General features: G+C 33.8%; 1 protein-coding gene across 1 annotated transcript in view; it reads right to left on the reverse strand.

The window, feature by feature from the left end:
* Positions 1–12,937, reverse strand: part of LOC149775720 (uncharacterized) — a 149,621-nt gene that overhangs the window by 59,673 nt on the left and 77,011 nt on the right. The window contains exons 9-10 of the mRNA XM_089944021.1: positions 9,038–9,262; positions 2,246–2,362 (exon numbers count right to left, since the gene is read on the reverse strand). Coding sequence (XP_089800147.1) covers positions 2,246–2,362; positions 9,038–9,262 — 342 coding nt within the window. The remainder of the gene's footprint in view (positions 1–2,245; positions 2,363–9,037; positions 9,263–12,937) is intronic.

Below are 12,937 nucleotides of genomic sequence, written 5' to 3' on the forward strand. Positions count from 1 at the left end.
TGCCAAGCAAGGCATCTGCTAGTACCATTTTTACAAGTCTTTGGTATGACTCATCCTGGGTTTGATCTTTTGACATCAAATCAATAGGTTTCTTTCTTACCAAATATGTAATTTTGTGACAATTTTGGTTAAGGTACAAGATTAGAAACAATTTTTCTTCTTTCTTCTTTCAGTCACAGTGACCTAGAAATTTCACCTTTTTCAACCCATTATTAACAGATTCTTCCTTACTCCAAGAACAAGCCATCCAAAAAGTTTGGCAACTGTAAATGGTGAAGCACTTGATTTACTGTGCCAAAACCAATTTTCTTTCAGTCACAATGATCTTGCCTTATTTTTGAACTAAAAGTCAATAAGGTTCTTTCAAACTCCATGAGTCTGTTAACTGTAAATGGTGAACAACTCAAGTTATTGTGCAAAATGTGCAGAAACAAAACTGGTAACTGACCGATGAAGGACAAATGGTCAATATCCTGCCATAATATGCAGCTCCATAAAGCTGGTGTATAAATAAAATTAGGAAAAGATTACTTTCCCATCATAATTTTATCAAATATTGCAACAAACATTTTAGGACATATACATGTATCTGGATGACAGCACATCGTCATTAAACTGTTATCATGTTTCAAAACAAAACACCACCACCTCCACCAAAACTAAAAATAACAATAAATCCTAAAGAACAAAACAAGAATCCAATAAACAACCTTGAAAAGACTAATGCTCTACTTGCCGAAAAGAATTTCCAGGAATTCAAGATGCAATCATTTCTTCCTTTTAACTGCTGAGTGAGGAAATTATCTATGAATTTCTTCAACAATCAGATTTTTAATTTGCTGCTGTGGACATATTGTGGCTCGTCAAACTGGCAACATGTTGATTAAGGCACAAGTAGATACCATTATAAGTTTTTATCGTGAAACCTCATGTCAATATGACCATCCATTATGAGGATAGACCTCCAAGACAACTTAAGAAATCCTCAGGTGAAAACCCATTCCTGTCATGACTTTCTGTTTTGGAGAAGTAATAATACCAAGTTCAAGATGGCTGCTATGGTAGCCATTCTGGATAAAAGATCGATACTCTATCCATTTTCTACTATTCATCACAATAAGCTTTCTGGTGGAAGCACAATGTTATTATGACCTGCCATCTAGGAGAACCAGTAACTATCTAGAAGAAGCAATGATGATTGTATGTATGGTCATAGTGGTTGCCATATTGGAGGTCATACCAGTACCATTTTCATTTACAACAAACCAGACATCATAAGTTTTTCAACAAAATCCCCATTTTTATATGACCATCCATTCAGGAGGAGTAGTGTCGATAAGGTTTTCAAGACAACCACTCTGGTATCATGCTGGTTAAACAACAGGCACCATTTTCAACAGGATCAACCAGACATCATAAAAAGCCTCTTGGTACAAACAACCTGTCAATTCAGAAGGAGTAGCGACAACAAAATTTTCAAGATGGCAGCTGGGGGCTATATCTAGTCTCAAATTGTCACCAATTTGATTTGATACCAACTAGATATCATAAGAAGTCTTTTAGTGAAAACTTCATGCTGATATAACCATCCATTCAGGAGGAGTAGAGGTAACAAGATTGTCAGGATGCAGCATTATTTTCATTGAAGACAAACTAGTCGATGCCATTAATGTAAAGCTTCATGGCAATCCAGGTAGTTTAATGGTCTTGTGATAGTAAACAGATGGATGATGGATGACATACAACAAACCATCACAAGAGCTCTCCTGGTCTATAACCAGTAGAATTAAAAAGAAAGGTTTGTCAGTATGCAAGAGATGTATGTAGAAAGGCACCCCAAAATGGTCCTTTTTTAATAAAGAGAAAAGAATATAATCTTTTGGTCATTTAAAATACATCTTTTTATGAAATACGAATTCTAAATTAACAGTACTTAAATAGTTTAAGTCTGAATAAACTATTTGTATCCACAGGAGTGTTATAACCACAAAAAGCCTGTACTGGTAAACAAAACAAAGAAACACAAAGATTCTTTCCGTGGTTCTTCCGGGTTCTTCCTCCATCATTAATACTGGCTGCCATGCATACCCTATCGTGTGCTGAAAAATGGTGTTAAACCCCACAACAACAACAAAGATTCTTTTTCTTTATTGCTCAGCCAGTTTTTCTGGTGGTGCTATCAGAAGCAACTAAAATTACTTCTTCCATTAACAGGCTTGATTATAATTGATTCTTATGTTCCTACCTGGCCATTGGGATGCATGTACCACTCTCTCAAGAATAGAATCAGCTGTTCCTTGGCGAACTGAATGTCAATGTTAGCCATTGGTATCATGTGGAAAGCCAAGTCCCATGAAGCATACTGAAAATACAATTAATTTGTGCATCATAATATGTCAACTTGTATTAATATCAATAAATGGTAACATATATTCTCGCTCTTAAGTGAGGTCCAACTGCACACTCCATGGACCCGGATCTTACATCGTATAATGAGCTGACAGATATGGGTCACTGCAGTTTGTTTATCAGTAATCAGTATAATGAACAACACAGACCCTGATGTCATACCTGGGTCAATGTTGCTTGCAGTTGGACTCAACTTATAAGTAAGTATTGATAATATGCAACTACACCCCAATGAAACTTCCCAAAACCAAGTACCGCTGAGACCCATCATTTAGACCCTTTCACAGCATAGCCAGTAGAGCACAGTTTGATTGCTATTAACCAAAACCTAAATTAATTAGTAAAATCAGTACTTGGGAGATTATTCTGTAACCCTCGTCACTTGAATTTAACTAATTAACCCCTGGAGATTTGTGTCATTTCTGACTGAAATGCCGATAGTAAACTTATTTTGGAGGCTGCTTCTGAATTAATTCCAAATAAATCTGCTTGCAGGAAATGTCAGTTTAGCCTGATGCCTAGTTGTATTAGAAACATTATTTTACATTGGTTATTTTTCTTGTGCATGTGCAGAAGGGTAAACCTTGGAGTTCTTTTTATTTTTTTAATATTTTTTTTGCTTCATGGAGCCATCATTTTTGTGTCCTAGCCACTTTTTACTTAAAATCCCCAAGTTTACCTACTTTTTTGCAAAGGTTCACCTGTCTGTGTGCTGTTCAGACTAGTCTGTTTTACATTTGAAGCCAAAAAGTCTAAAATCCATACACAAAATCTGATTCTGAAAATGGGTGCATTTTTTCTGCCAAACCTCACAAGTCCGTAAGGCAGTTGATTTTTTTCTGTAAGATTGACCAGTTTTCAGTAAGGTGTAACAAAATATCAATAAGTGCTAATGTAAAGCTGGAAAACGTAATTAAAAGTTCGACATAGCAACGATAAACATTATGTTCCACTGAAAAGTCTGTAAAGGACGTGTAGACTTTATTTACCACTAGTACAGTTGCACAAACTTTAGTTCCAAACCCTATCAATTCAATGGCTTGTTGCTATCTCTCAACTTTACGTAATTCTTGGAAATTCTTTTCCCTTTTAAGATGACGACGGCAATCACATCTCCCCCCACGAGACATACTCAGATTGGCATGTGATGTCCAATAAACATAATTGTCGCCTTTCCAGCTTTTATTCACAAGAATATGAATACTCCTTTTTATTCTTATGTGTTATTATTAACACTTTATAGAAGCTTATTTTTCCTTTCATCTTAAACATGCATTGCTTTCTGGATACCATTTTTTTTTTAAATTCTACAATCATGAGTCTGATCATGCAGACACTTTGCATAAACAAATATGTGCAGTTTAAAGCATGTGGGGTGCTGCTGCTAATATGAAGCCCAGATCCAAATCAAACATGGATAAACCAATTATCCAGATTTTTCAGAAACAATCATTTTTCCGTAGTATTTGCTTGCATGCCGTAAGTCTATAATTTATGGGTAATTTTCATAAGACTTATGGCAAAATTGTGAGGGTTGGCAGGTCTGGATCAGGTCTCAAAAAATATGTTTTTCCCTATCTGTTTTGTAATGCGAGTAGAAAGTCTAGATTATTTGGTATCCTTCTTGAGCTACATCTGTCCACTTTTTTGTAATACCACCCTTACTAGTGTATTTTAAATGACCTTGATGCTACAGAGCATGGAAGTAGGGTACTATCTCCTGACACACTAATGTGACATCAAGGGTTAATGAGTTAACAAGGGTTCTGGAAATTTCTTACAAACTGTCATGGAATGGCTAATTTTGTAATTTATATGCAGTGTTGATGCACAAATAAAATAAATGTGCAAGGAATATTTAAATTTGGTGATGTCATCAAACTTCACCTATTAAATCATTAAACCCCTAGAGATCTGTGTCATTTTTGCCTGAAATCTGAGTAGGAAACTGCATGAGAACCATACTTCTTGAAATGTTGAATGTATGTTGTGACTATGTCATGTGCAGTATAAGAAACTACTGTCAAATTACAAGATGTTATTTTGTTTTGTACTCATAGCATCTGATAATGCACTTGAGTTAAATAATAATACATTTTCATTGTTGCAAAAATGCTTATAACTCGAATTACTTGTACTTAGTTGCAACATAAATAAAATGTACAGTATTGTTAGAACAGTTCTGTTTAAATTAACTATGAACATTATTAATAAATGTAAAAATAAACTTTCTTGTCATAGACTAAATATAAAATGTTACTGTTCTCTACAAATATCTGTTTTCCAATTTAATATCTTTTTAAAAAAAATATTAGTCATGTTAGAGAAACAATTGAGTTTTCACAAAAAGGAAATTCTTTAAGTGAATGTACACTCAGTTAGCTATGGAGTCATTTTGTCAGTGAATGGAAGACTGGATAAAGTTTTCCATTTAGTAAAATCCTTTAAAATAGATAGCACTTGCTGACTGCAAAGTTATTTACAGACTGACAGCAAGATATTTGATGTCAGGACTTGTTTATGCTTTAAAGCAACAATGTATGCACCATCAAATATAGTCTCTGTAATTTTGTAATGATAACTTCTGGCATTAAGTTTTTAAAAAAAGGGTCCTATACCTGTTTCAATGACAATCTGCTGCGTGAAGAAAAAACTCAGTTATTTACATATTAAATAAAAAATGTAAAAATATATACAATTTTTGTTTTCTTTATGAGAGAACCATCCCATTCTGCCAGCATTCTGTACAGAATTGAGCTTGGTTAATTTTGCTTTTAAAAAAAAAAATCAGATAACAGAAGCATACTACATAAAATGTGGTTATCCACTAAAGAGACTTAATTCAGTATTGAGGCCTTAATGGCAGTTACTTCCCTTTTTATACACTAGTCAGGAGGCTGGTTTACGAACCTGCAAAATGTACACAACATATTTGAGGCACAAGAAACACAAAAATACCATGGTAACCAAGTGTTCAAAAATAGGTGCAATTTTCAAGATTGAACTGTCACAATTTAGCTCCTTAATTTGGGATACTTCATAGCACGCAGAATCAATATATGTGCATCAACCAATCTTAGAACCCAAGAGATAATTTAAAATCATGGAGTTATCATGTTGGTGAGTAAACACAGGAGTGTGTTGTATTTTGTCAGTTTATGTATGGGACTACGGTTTGGGGGCAGCATACTGTTTCACTTTTACCATTTAAATAAGTCAAAAAATGACTTCTAATGTTGCTTCACACAAGATCATTATTATTTACTACTGTGCATGCTGAATTGCAGTAATCAATAAAGTGCTCTCAGTTATCAACATTAGGGTCCCAAAATTATAAAATTACATGCATGCTTGGTAATCTCATTTCAATTATTCTTAGGGTCTTTTTCTTCCTCTTGTATATCAAATTTAATATTTGTTCATAGGTTGTTACATCTAATTCCTTTCATCCTCAAAGCAGTAATCATATTTCAAAATGTCTTAAGGTCTCAAATATCAATGCATTTTTTGTGTTTAAAGTTCTAAAGTACCATTTGTTTGACATGTGTCGTAGCCCTTTCAAAATGGATGATAAAACTAAAATTTAGGAGCTCTTTAGAGAATGATTTTGATTAACACTTACAGACGTTTCTCTTAGGCTTGTTAACACATTAACCCCTAGCGACGACTTTACGGGGCAGGAGGTAGTAGCCTACTGACGAGCTCTGTAGCATCAAGGTCATGCATGATACACTAAAGTGGGTGGTATTATAGAAAGGCAGACAGATGTAGCTCTACAATGATACCAAATAATCTGGAATATCTAGTTGCACTACAAAATATAGATAGAAAAACCTCATTTTTTGGATCCTACTTTTTTTTAACCAAAATTCGCCCATGGTTGGAATCCGATTTTGTGTCCGGATTTTAGACTTTTTGGTCTCAGATCTAAGGCAAAGCGGTATGAACTGCAAACAGACAGATGAACCTTTGCAAAAAGTAGGATAAGATGGGCATTTGGAATAAAGAGTGGTCTCCATACAAAAATAATGGCTCCGTTTAGCAAATAAAAAAAAAATAAAAATAATAAATCCAACTTTTACCCTTCTGCTCATGCGTGAGTCAAATAGCCAACGAAAAATGATGTTTCTAAAACAACTAGGCAGTATGTTACTGAAAGATGACCAGGGATTTGCTGTTTTCGAGTCTATTCAGAAATAGCTTTCAAAATGTGTTTCCTATTCGATTTTCCTATAAAAATGACAAAAAGCTCCAGGGGTTAATGTGTTAAGTGATTTTTGAAGGCGGAACTAAAAATGAAGAGGTAAATAGCCATTTTTATCCCCTGGTTACACAGTACATTAATATTTTAATCATACCAGAAGCAGAGGATGATGCAGAATTTTATTCTCATAGGATTTTGTTTAGAAGAGATTGTTCAGTGTAATTCAAATGTCTAACATTTTTGTTTTTCAACAAATAGTGTATGATTTTGACAGAAGAGAGAGGGAATCTAACCGTTTGACACCATCCTCCCCCAAGCTGACTTCTATATGGATGTGAATTAGTAAAAGGTTTCTAAAGCCATACAGAACAAAAACGTAAAGAGCTTCCCACACAGACCCCACTGATATGCTTTTTTAATTTTATCTGCTTAAATATCATTAAATGATTTGATGACTGTAATCTTTTCTTTCACCGAGACATTAAGATCTCTTGCTAATTAATGTACACCATATATCATGCTAATTAATGTACACCATATATCATGCTAATTAATGTACACCATTAAGATCTCATGCTAATTAATGTACATCATATATTAACAGTTTCATTTAATATTTGATGTTAATCGTACGTTTCAAATATCAAGAGCTAGAAAACAGAAGCTATGTACAGAATAAAATTATTACATTCTTCTGATGCAGCTAGCTAGGCTAGCTTTGTTTGCATGCTTTTGCAAGCTTGTAATTGGTAAGCTTCTGCAAGTTGTAATTGGTAAGCTTCTGCAAGTTGTAATTGGTAAGCTTTTGCAAGATTGTAATTGGTAAGCTTCTGCAAGTTGTAATTGGTAAGCTTCTGCAAGCTTGTAATTGGTAAGCTTTTGCAAGCTTGTAATTGGTAAGCTTCTGCAAGTTGTAATTGGTAAGCTTCTGCAAGCTTGTAATTGGTAAGCTTTTGCAAGCTTGTAATTGGTATGCTTCTGCAAGTTGTAATTGGTAAGCTTTTGCAAGCTTGTAATTGGTAAGCTTTTGCAAGCTTGTAATAGGTAAGCTTCTGTAAGCTTGTAATTGGTAAACTTTTGCAAGCTTGTAATTGGTAAGCTTCTGCAAGCTTGTAATTGGTAAGCTTTTGCAAGCTTGTAATAGGTAAGCTTTTGCAAGCTTGTAATTGGTAAGCTTTTGCAAGCTTGTAATTGGTAAGCTTCTGCAAGCTTGTAATTGGTAAGCTTTTGCAAGCTTGTAATTGGTAAGCTTCTGCAAGCTTGTAATTGGTTAGCTTTTGCAAGCTTGTAATTGGTAAGCTTGCACAAGCTGAAAATAAACTAGATATACTTTTGCAAATCAAGCTTGTGAAACCTTGCAAAAGCTTGTTATCTCTTCAAATCTGAGCTTGCAGCATACTTGCTGCAATCTTAAACATAAGCTTGCAATTTTGGTTTGGGAACAAGCCTAGCATTTGCTACTACCTAACCACTCAACTCCCTTTATAAAAAGGATCTAGGAAACCACTGTAAGAATTTGTGAAATCACAACAAGTGGCAGAATATTTTCAAAAGTGTTGCCATAAATAATCTAATTTATTTAGAAACACATTTACAAATTTCAAATATAGAAGTCTTTGTACTACATGTAATGTTACTTAGTCACCTGCCATCTCTCCGGCCAAAAAATATATAGGTGAGACTAAAATGCAAAATATTTGAGAGAATAAAAGAACACCTCAATTATATCTATATTAAATGGACACCCCAGTATCAATTCATTTTAACCAAACTGAACACAACGTTGTTTAGTATCAGATAATAGATATCATCCAATCTAATCCAAAGCCTTCTATAGCAACATTAAATGGAAAGACAGTGAATTTTACTGGATACAATTACATACTCTACAGCAAGTAGGGACCAAAATTTCTGTCTAAATGAGTCCAGGCATTTCTAACTCCACTAGCCACTTTTTACAACATGTTCGAGAATGCATCGGGCCTATTCTACATCCATTAAGTGATTGATATGGGACTTGTTCATCTCATTAAGGGGCCCTAATAAGTAATGATATCCTGTACTTGACTACTGGGTAACCAAATGTCAATATACAGTAACAAAGACCCAGCATCCAAGTAGCCGAAAATTGCAGGCCTGTAAAATGCATAACAATAAATCAATCACACCCATGGGTTTCAAGCCCATGATTTCTAGGACCTGTAAAATACATAACAATAAATCAAACATCACGGCCCATGGGCTTGAAGCCCAAGACTTGAAGGACCTGTATAATGCATAACAATAAATCAATCATCATGGCCCATGGGCTTCAGGCCCACGATTTCTAGGACCTGTAAAATACATAACAATAAATCAATCATCACAACCCACGTGCTTGAAGCCCATGATTTGTAGGACCTGTATAATGCATAACAATCATACCCATGGATATTCCCATTTATCAGGCATGGAGATTAGATCTCTGTTAAACAGATGTGTCCAGTCAGAATTACGTCCCTTTTTCCTGCATTCTGGTGGCTTGGGCTGCCCTGGGTCTCCATTGATCCATTCCTTCAGGACATAGTAATAGAACTGTTTACTCCACAGCAACCCTGCATAAGCCTGACGAGTAACACTCTTCTCTGCATAACCACGATGAGCAATAGCCTGTGGAGAAATGAACTTTCTAATCAAAATTCTCTTCATCACCTAAAAATGCTAATGATGTAGAAAGGATTTGTTCTAAAAGCAAACACACGTCCCTCAAGTCTATCATGAAAATTAATGTCATTATGTGACACTTACACTTGACAGAAAGGATGGAAATGTTAGCAAGGTGAATGTATAAAATATGTCATACTGTCATATGTGAAACTTTCACATCCTTGAAAATTTGGAAAGGAAATGTTTAGCGAGGTCAGTGCATTCAAAATGTCATACTATAACCTTAAAAAATTCTGCATCCTCGATAGTGAGGTAAATGTATACATAATGTTACACTGTAACCTTAAAAATTCTGTATCCTTGATACTGAGGTAGACGTATACATAATGTTATACTGTAACCTTAACAATTATGTATCCTTGATACTGAGGTAGATGTATAATGTTATACTGTAACCTTAAAAATTGTGTATCCTTGATACTGAGGTAAATGTATACATAATGTTATCCTGTAACCTTAAAAATTCTGTATCATTGATACTGAGGTAGAAGTATACATAATGTTATACTGTAACCTTAAAAATTATGTATCCTTGATAGTGAGGTATATGTATACATAATGTCATACTCCAACCTTAAAACTTTGGTATCCTTGATAGTGTTGTCTTGATAGTGTTGTAGCTAGATTTATTATTGATATTTTGAGAAAAAATAGTTATTCTTGCCATAACACTTGAGAAGTCAAAGTGTTTTATGTTGTGACCAGGTTTTGGGCTAATTATTTTATTTTTCTTCAAATTATTTGGATTCCAAGAGATTATTTTTACCATGAAATACTTGTGCTCTAAATTAATTCTTGGACAAAGACAGTTATCAAAATTTACAGAGTTCAAATTGGAATATTATTTTCTGTGATTCAACAAAGAACTGTTGACACATCAGTAAGACGCTGACCATAGAATATGTCATCACTTTCCATTCTGGATTTCATTGGGATTTGAACTCAGTTTCATTAGGACTTTTTATTACTAGGACTTCTAGTTTTTAATTCTTGGATTATTTTTTGATTTTATTTGTAAAACTGCAAGTTCTTTTTCTCATTTTCAACTTGTTTTTTCTAGGGAAATAAATTATTTGTTAAATTTTACAAAGCTTGTTGTCTTCACTTTTTTCTTGTTACGTTTTGTAAGAGCCTAAACATGTAACATCATCTACACAGACAATCATGCATATAAGATTTGTTTAAAAAGTTCCCAAATGTATTTTTAAAAATGTATAAGCTGTTATACTGACATGAATATCTTTTCATGTTATGTATATGCTAATACTATTAAATCTGAGTTTTCTATCTCAAGCATTGCTTTTTGGCTCAACCTATTTCAGATTAGAAATTATTCCAGTCATACTTTTCCTTACTACTTCACAGATGAGTGTATTGAACCATGTAATATGTTATTAGAGTATGAATATCCTTTTGAAACGATTGAAATAAAAGATGGAGTCACAAAAATGCAGTGACAACATGGGTTTAGAAAATGCCCCATACTTAAAAATTTGATTAAATACTCAAGTTTAATGCGCAGAGATCCAAATGGTGATCAGTACCGAAGAGGCAAGTGATGACAGTGACGTGCTAGCAGAATTTGCTGAATATATGAACAATTTCATCAGAGTAATTAATACCTGAGGCAGCAAGGATTGCTATCTTTACTTCTTCAAAATGAACATAGATGATGATGACTGGTTATCTTAACATTTCATTTCAAACATGAATCTTAATGATGATGGAAGTGATGTCAATGCCGATTTTAACGAAAATATTGACAATTCTGTCTGGAAAATTCAAGTTTTAGGCAGTGTATATCATGATACTGACTTCAATGAAATTGAACAGAGATGTATTAATGGTTAGTAAAAAATATGATTTCATAACTGAACATTAACGTGCAGAGATCAAAATGGTGGAAATAACTGAAGCAACAAGTGAAGGTAGTTAGGATCATGATTTTGACTACATCAATTGAGCTGAGTGGATAACTAGTATATTGGTATTTCTGACATTGACAATGACAAAGACTTTGATGCCTTTCAAACTAACTTGACATTTTGAGAATGTCACTTCTCACAAAGTTTGCCCACATAATGGTGCTGGATGTGTGCATAATATTAGGGAATTTTACTGCATTCCTGGAAATGGACCAGATTACCCTAAACAAAACTCTGATAATTTTACATTAGAATTTATCATCTAATAAAAATGCTGAACCAAAATTAAAAGCTTTTTTGACTTTCCAGTATGGATCTGTTCTACTTGATCTCCAAGTCTCATACAAGTACTTTGAATAAAATTGTAATAACCTTTGACATTCATCATGGATACTTATTATTTTTTCACCTTCTTAAATGGTGTAGATATCCCCCATTTCATGCATCTACCTACTGGAGTTAAAATGGATATTGCCAATAGAAAATTGCAATGAAAGCAACATTTAAGGCACACATGTAAGCATGTTTTTCAGTTTACTTATTTCAACTTTCAAATGAATTTTTTACATCTGAAAATTTTTAGTGAAAAATGTACGACTTTAAAGAAAATTATTTGAAAAACATGTCCTGTAAAACCAGACTGACCAACATCATTGCATTCCCTCATGTTGATACACCAATGACTGAACAAATGTCCAGTTCTACAAAATTGCCTGTATGATTGGGCTTCAATGTGAAAAGGGTTAAGCAAATTTATAAGGACTCTGTGAAAATGAATTTGTTTAAAAATAAGCTCACTATTATTGCAAACCAATTAGATCTTGGGTCGGATTCGGGGTTTGTAAGTATCTAATTTGGCTTAATAGTAATTTTTTAGGCATCTCGCTTACAAAGTAAACGTGACAGATGGATGGTAGGTGTGGGGATAAAAAGTCTTAATCAGGTATATACTGTAAAGATTTTTAAAAACAGAAGCTTCATTGACAAACATCTTAAATGAAAGGGAAAAACAAAATATAACCAAGACAAGACATAAGAGTACTTACCAGCTGATGATTTCACTAGGACAGTTCATAAAGTATTGTAAGTACACATCCTAAGTAAAATATCTCCCAAACTTTACCTTCTTTACATTATCCTGATGAAAATTATTTAAAAGATTAAGACATTATCAATATGCACAATAACTTGCTCATAACTGACACCATTCACAGTACTGATGATAATAAACCCAATAGATAACAAATATGGCTTCAAAGGAGGTAACAAACTTAGCCAAACCTATTTAAGATGACTTCATTAATATGCACTGATCACATTTCAGGACTTTCCTTATCAGCATGGAGCTGGGTGATTTACCTGGCTACATTTTGATAAAATACTGTATCAGAAATATGGCTTAAAGAGGGGTGAAAAGCTCGGACAATCAAACTCAAGATCATTCATCAGTATACATAAATCTCACTCATTATTGAACTTGTTCAAGATTTTAAGCATATATTTTCTATGTATGGTCAAAAAGAGATCACAAATATTGCCTCTAGAGTTGGATAGCCAGGGTCACCTCTTTGATATGAATAAATCTTGCTCATTAATGAACTTATCTAAGATTTTCACGATATAAGCATATTCCAGATTTCATTGAAATGGGCTCAGAAATATGGACACCAGAATGGTAACATGCAATTCTTGA

Source organism: Sinohyriopsis cumingii, chromosome 19, assembly GCF_028554795.1.
Source record: "Sinohyriopsis cumingii isolate HCF-2022 chromosome 19, ASM2855479v2, whole genome shotgun sequence".
Lineage (NCBI taxonomy): Eukaryota > Metazoa > Mollusca > Bivalvia > Unionida > Unionidae > Sinohyriopsis > Sinohyriopsis cumingii.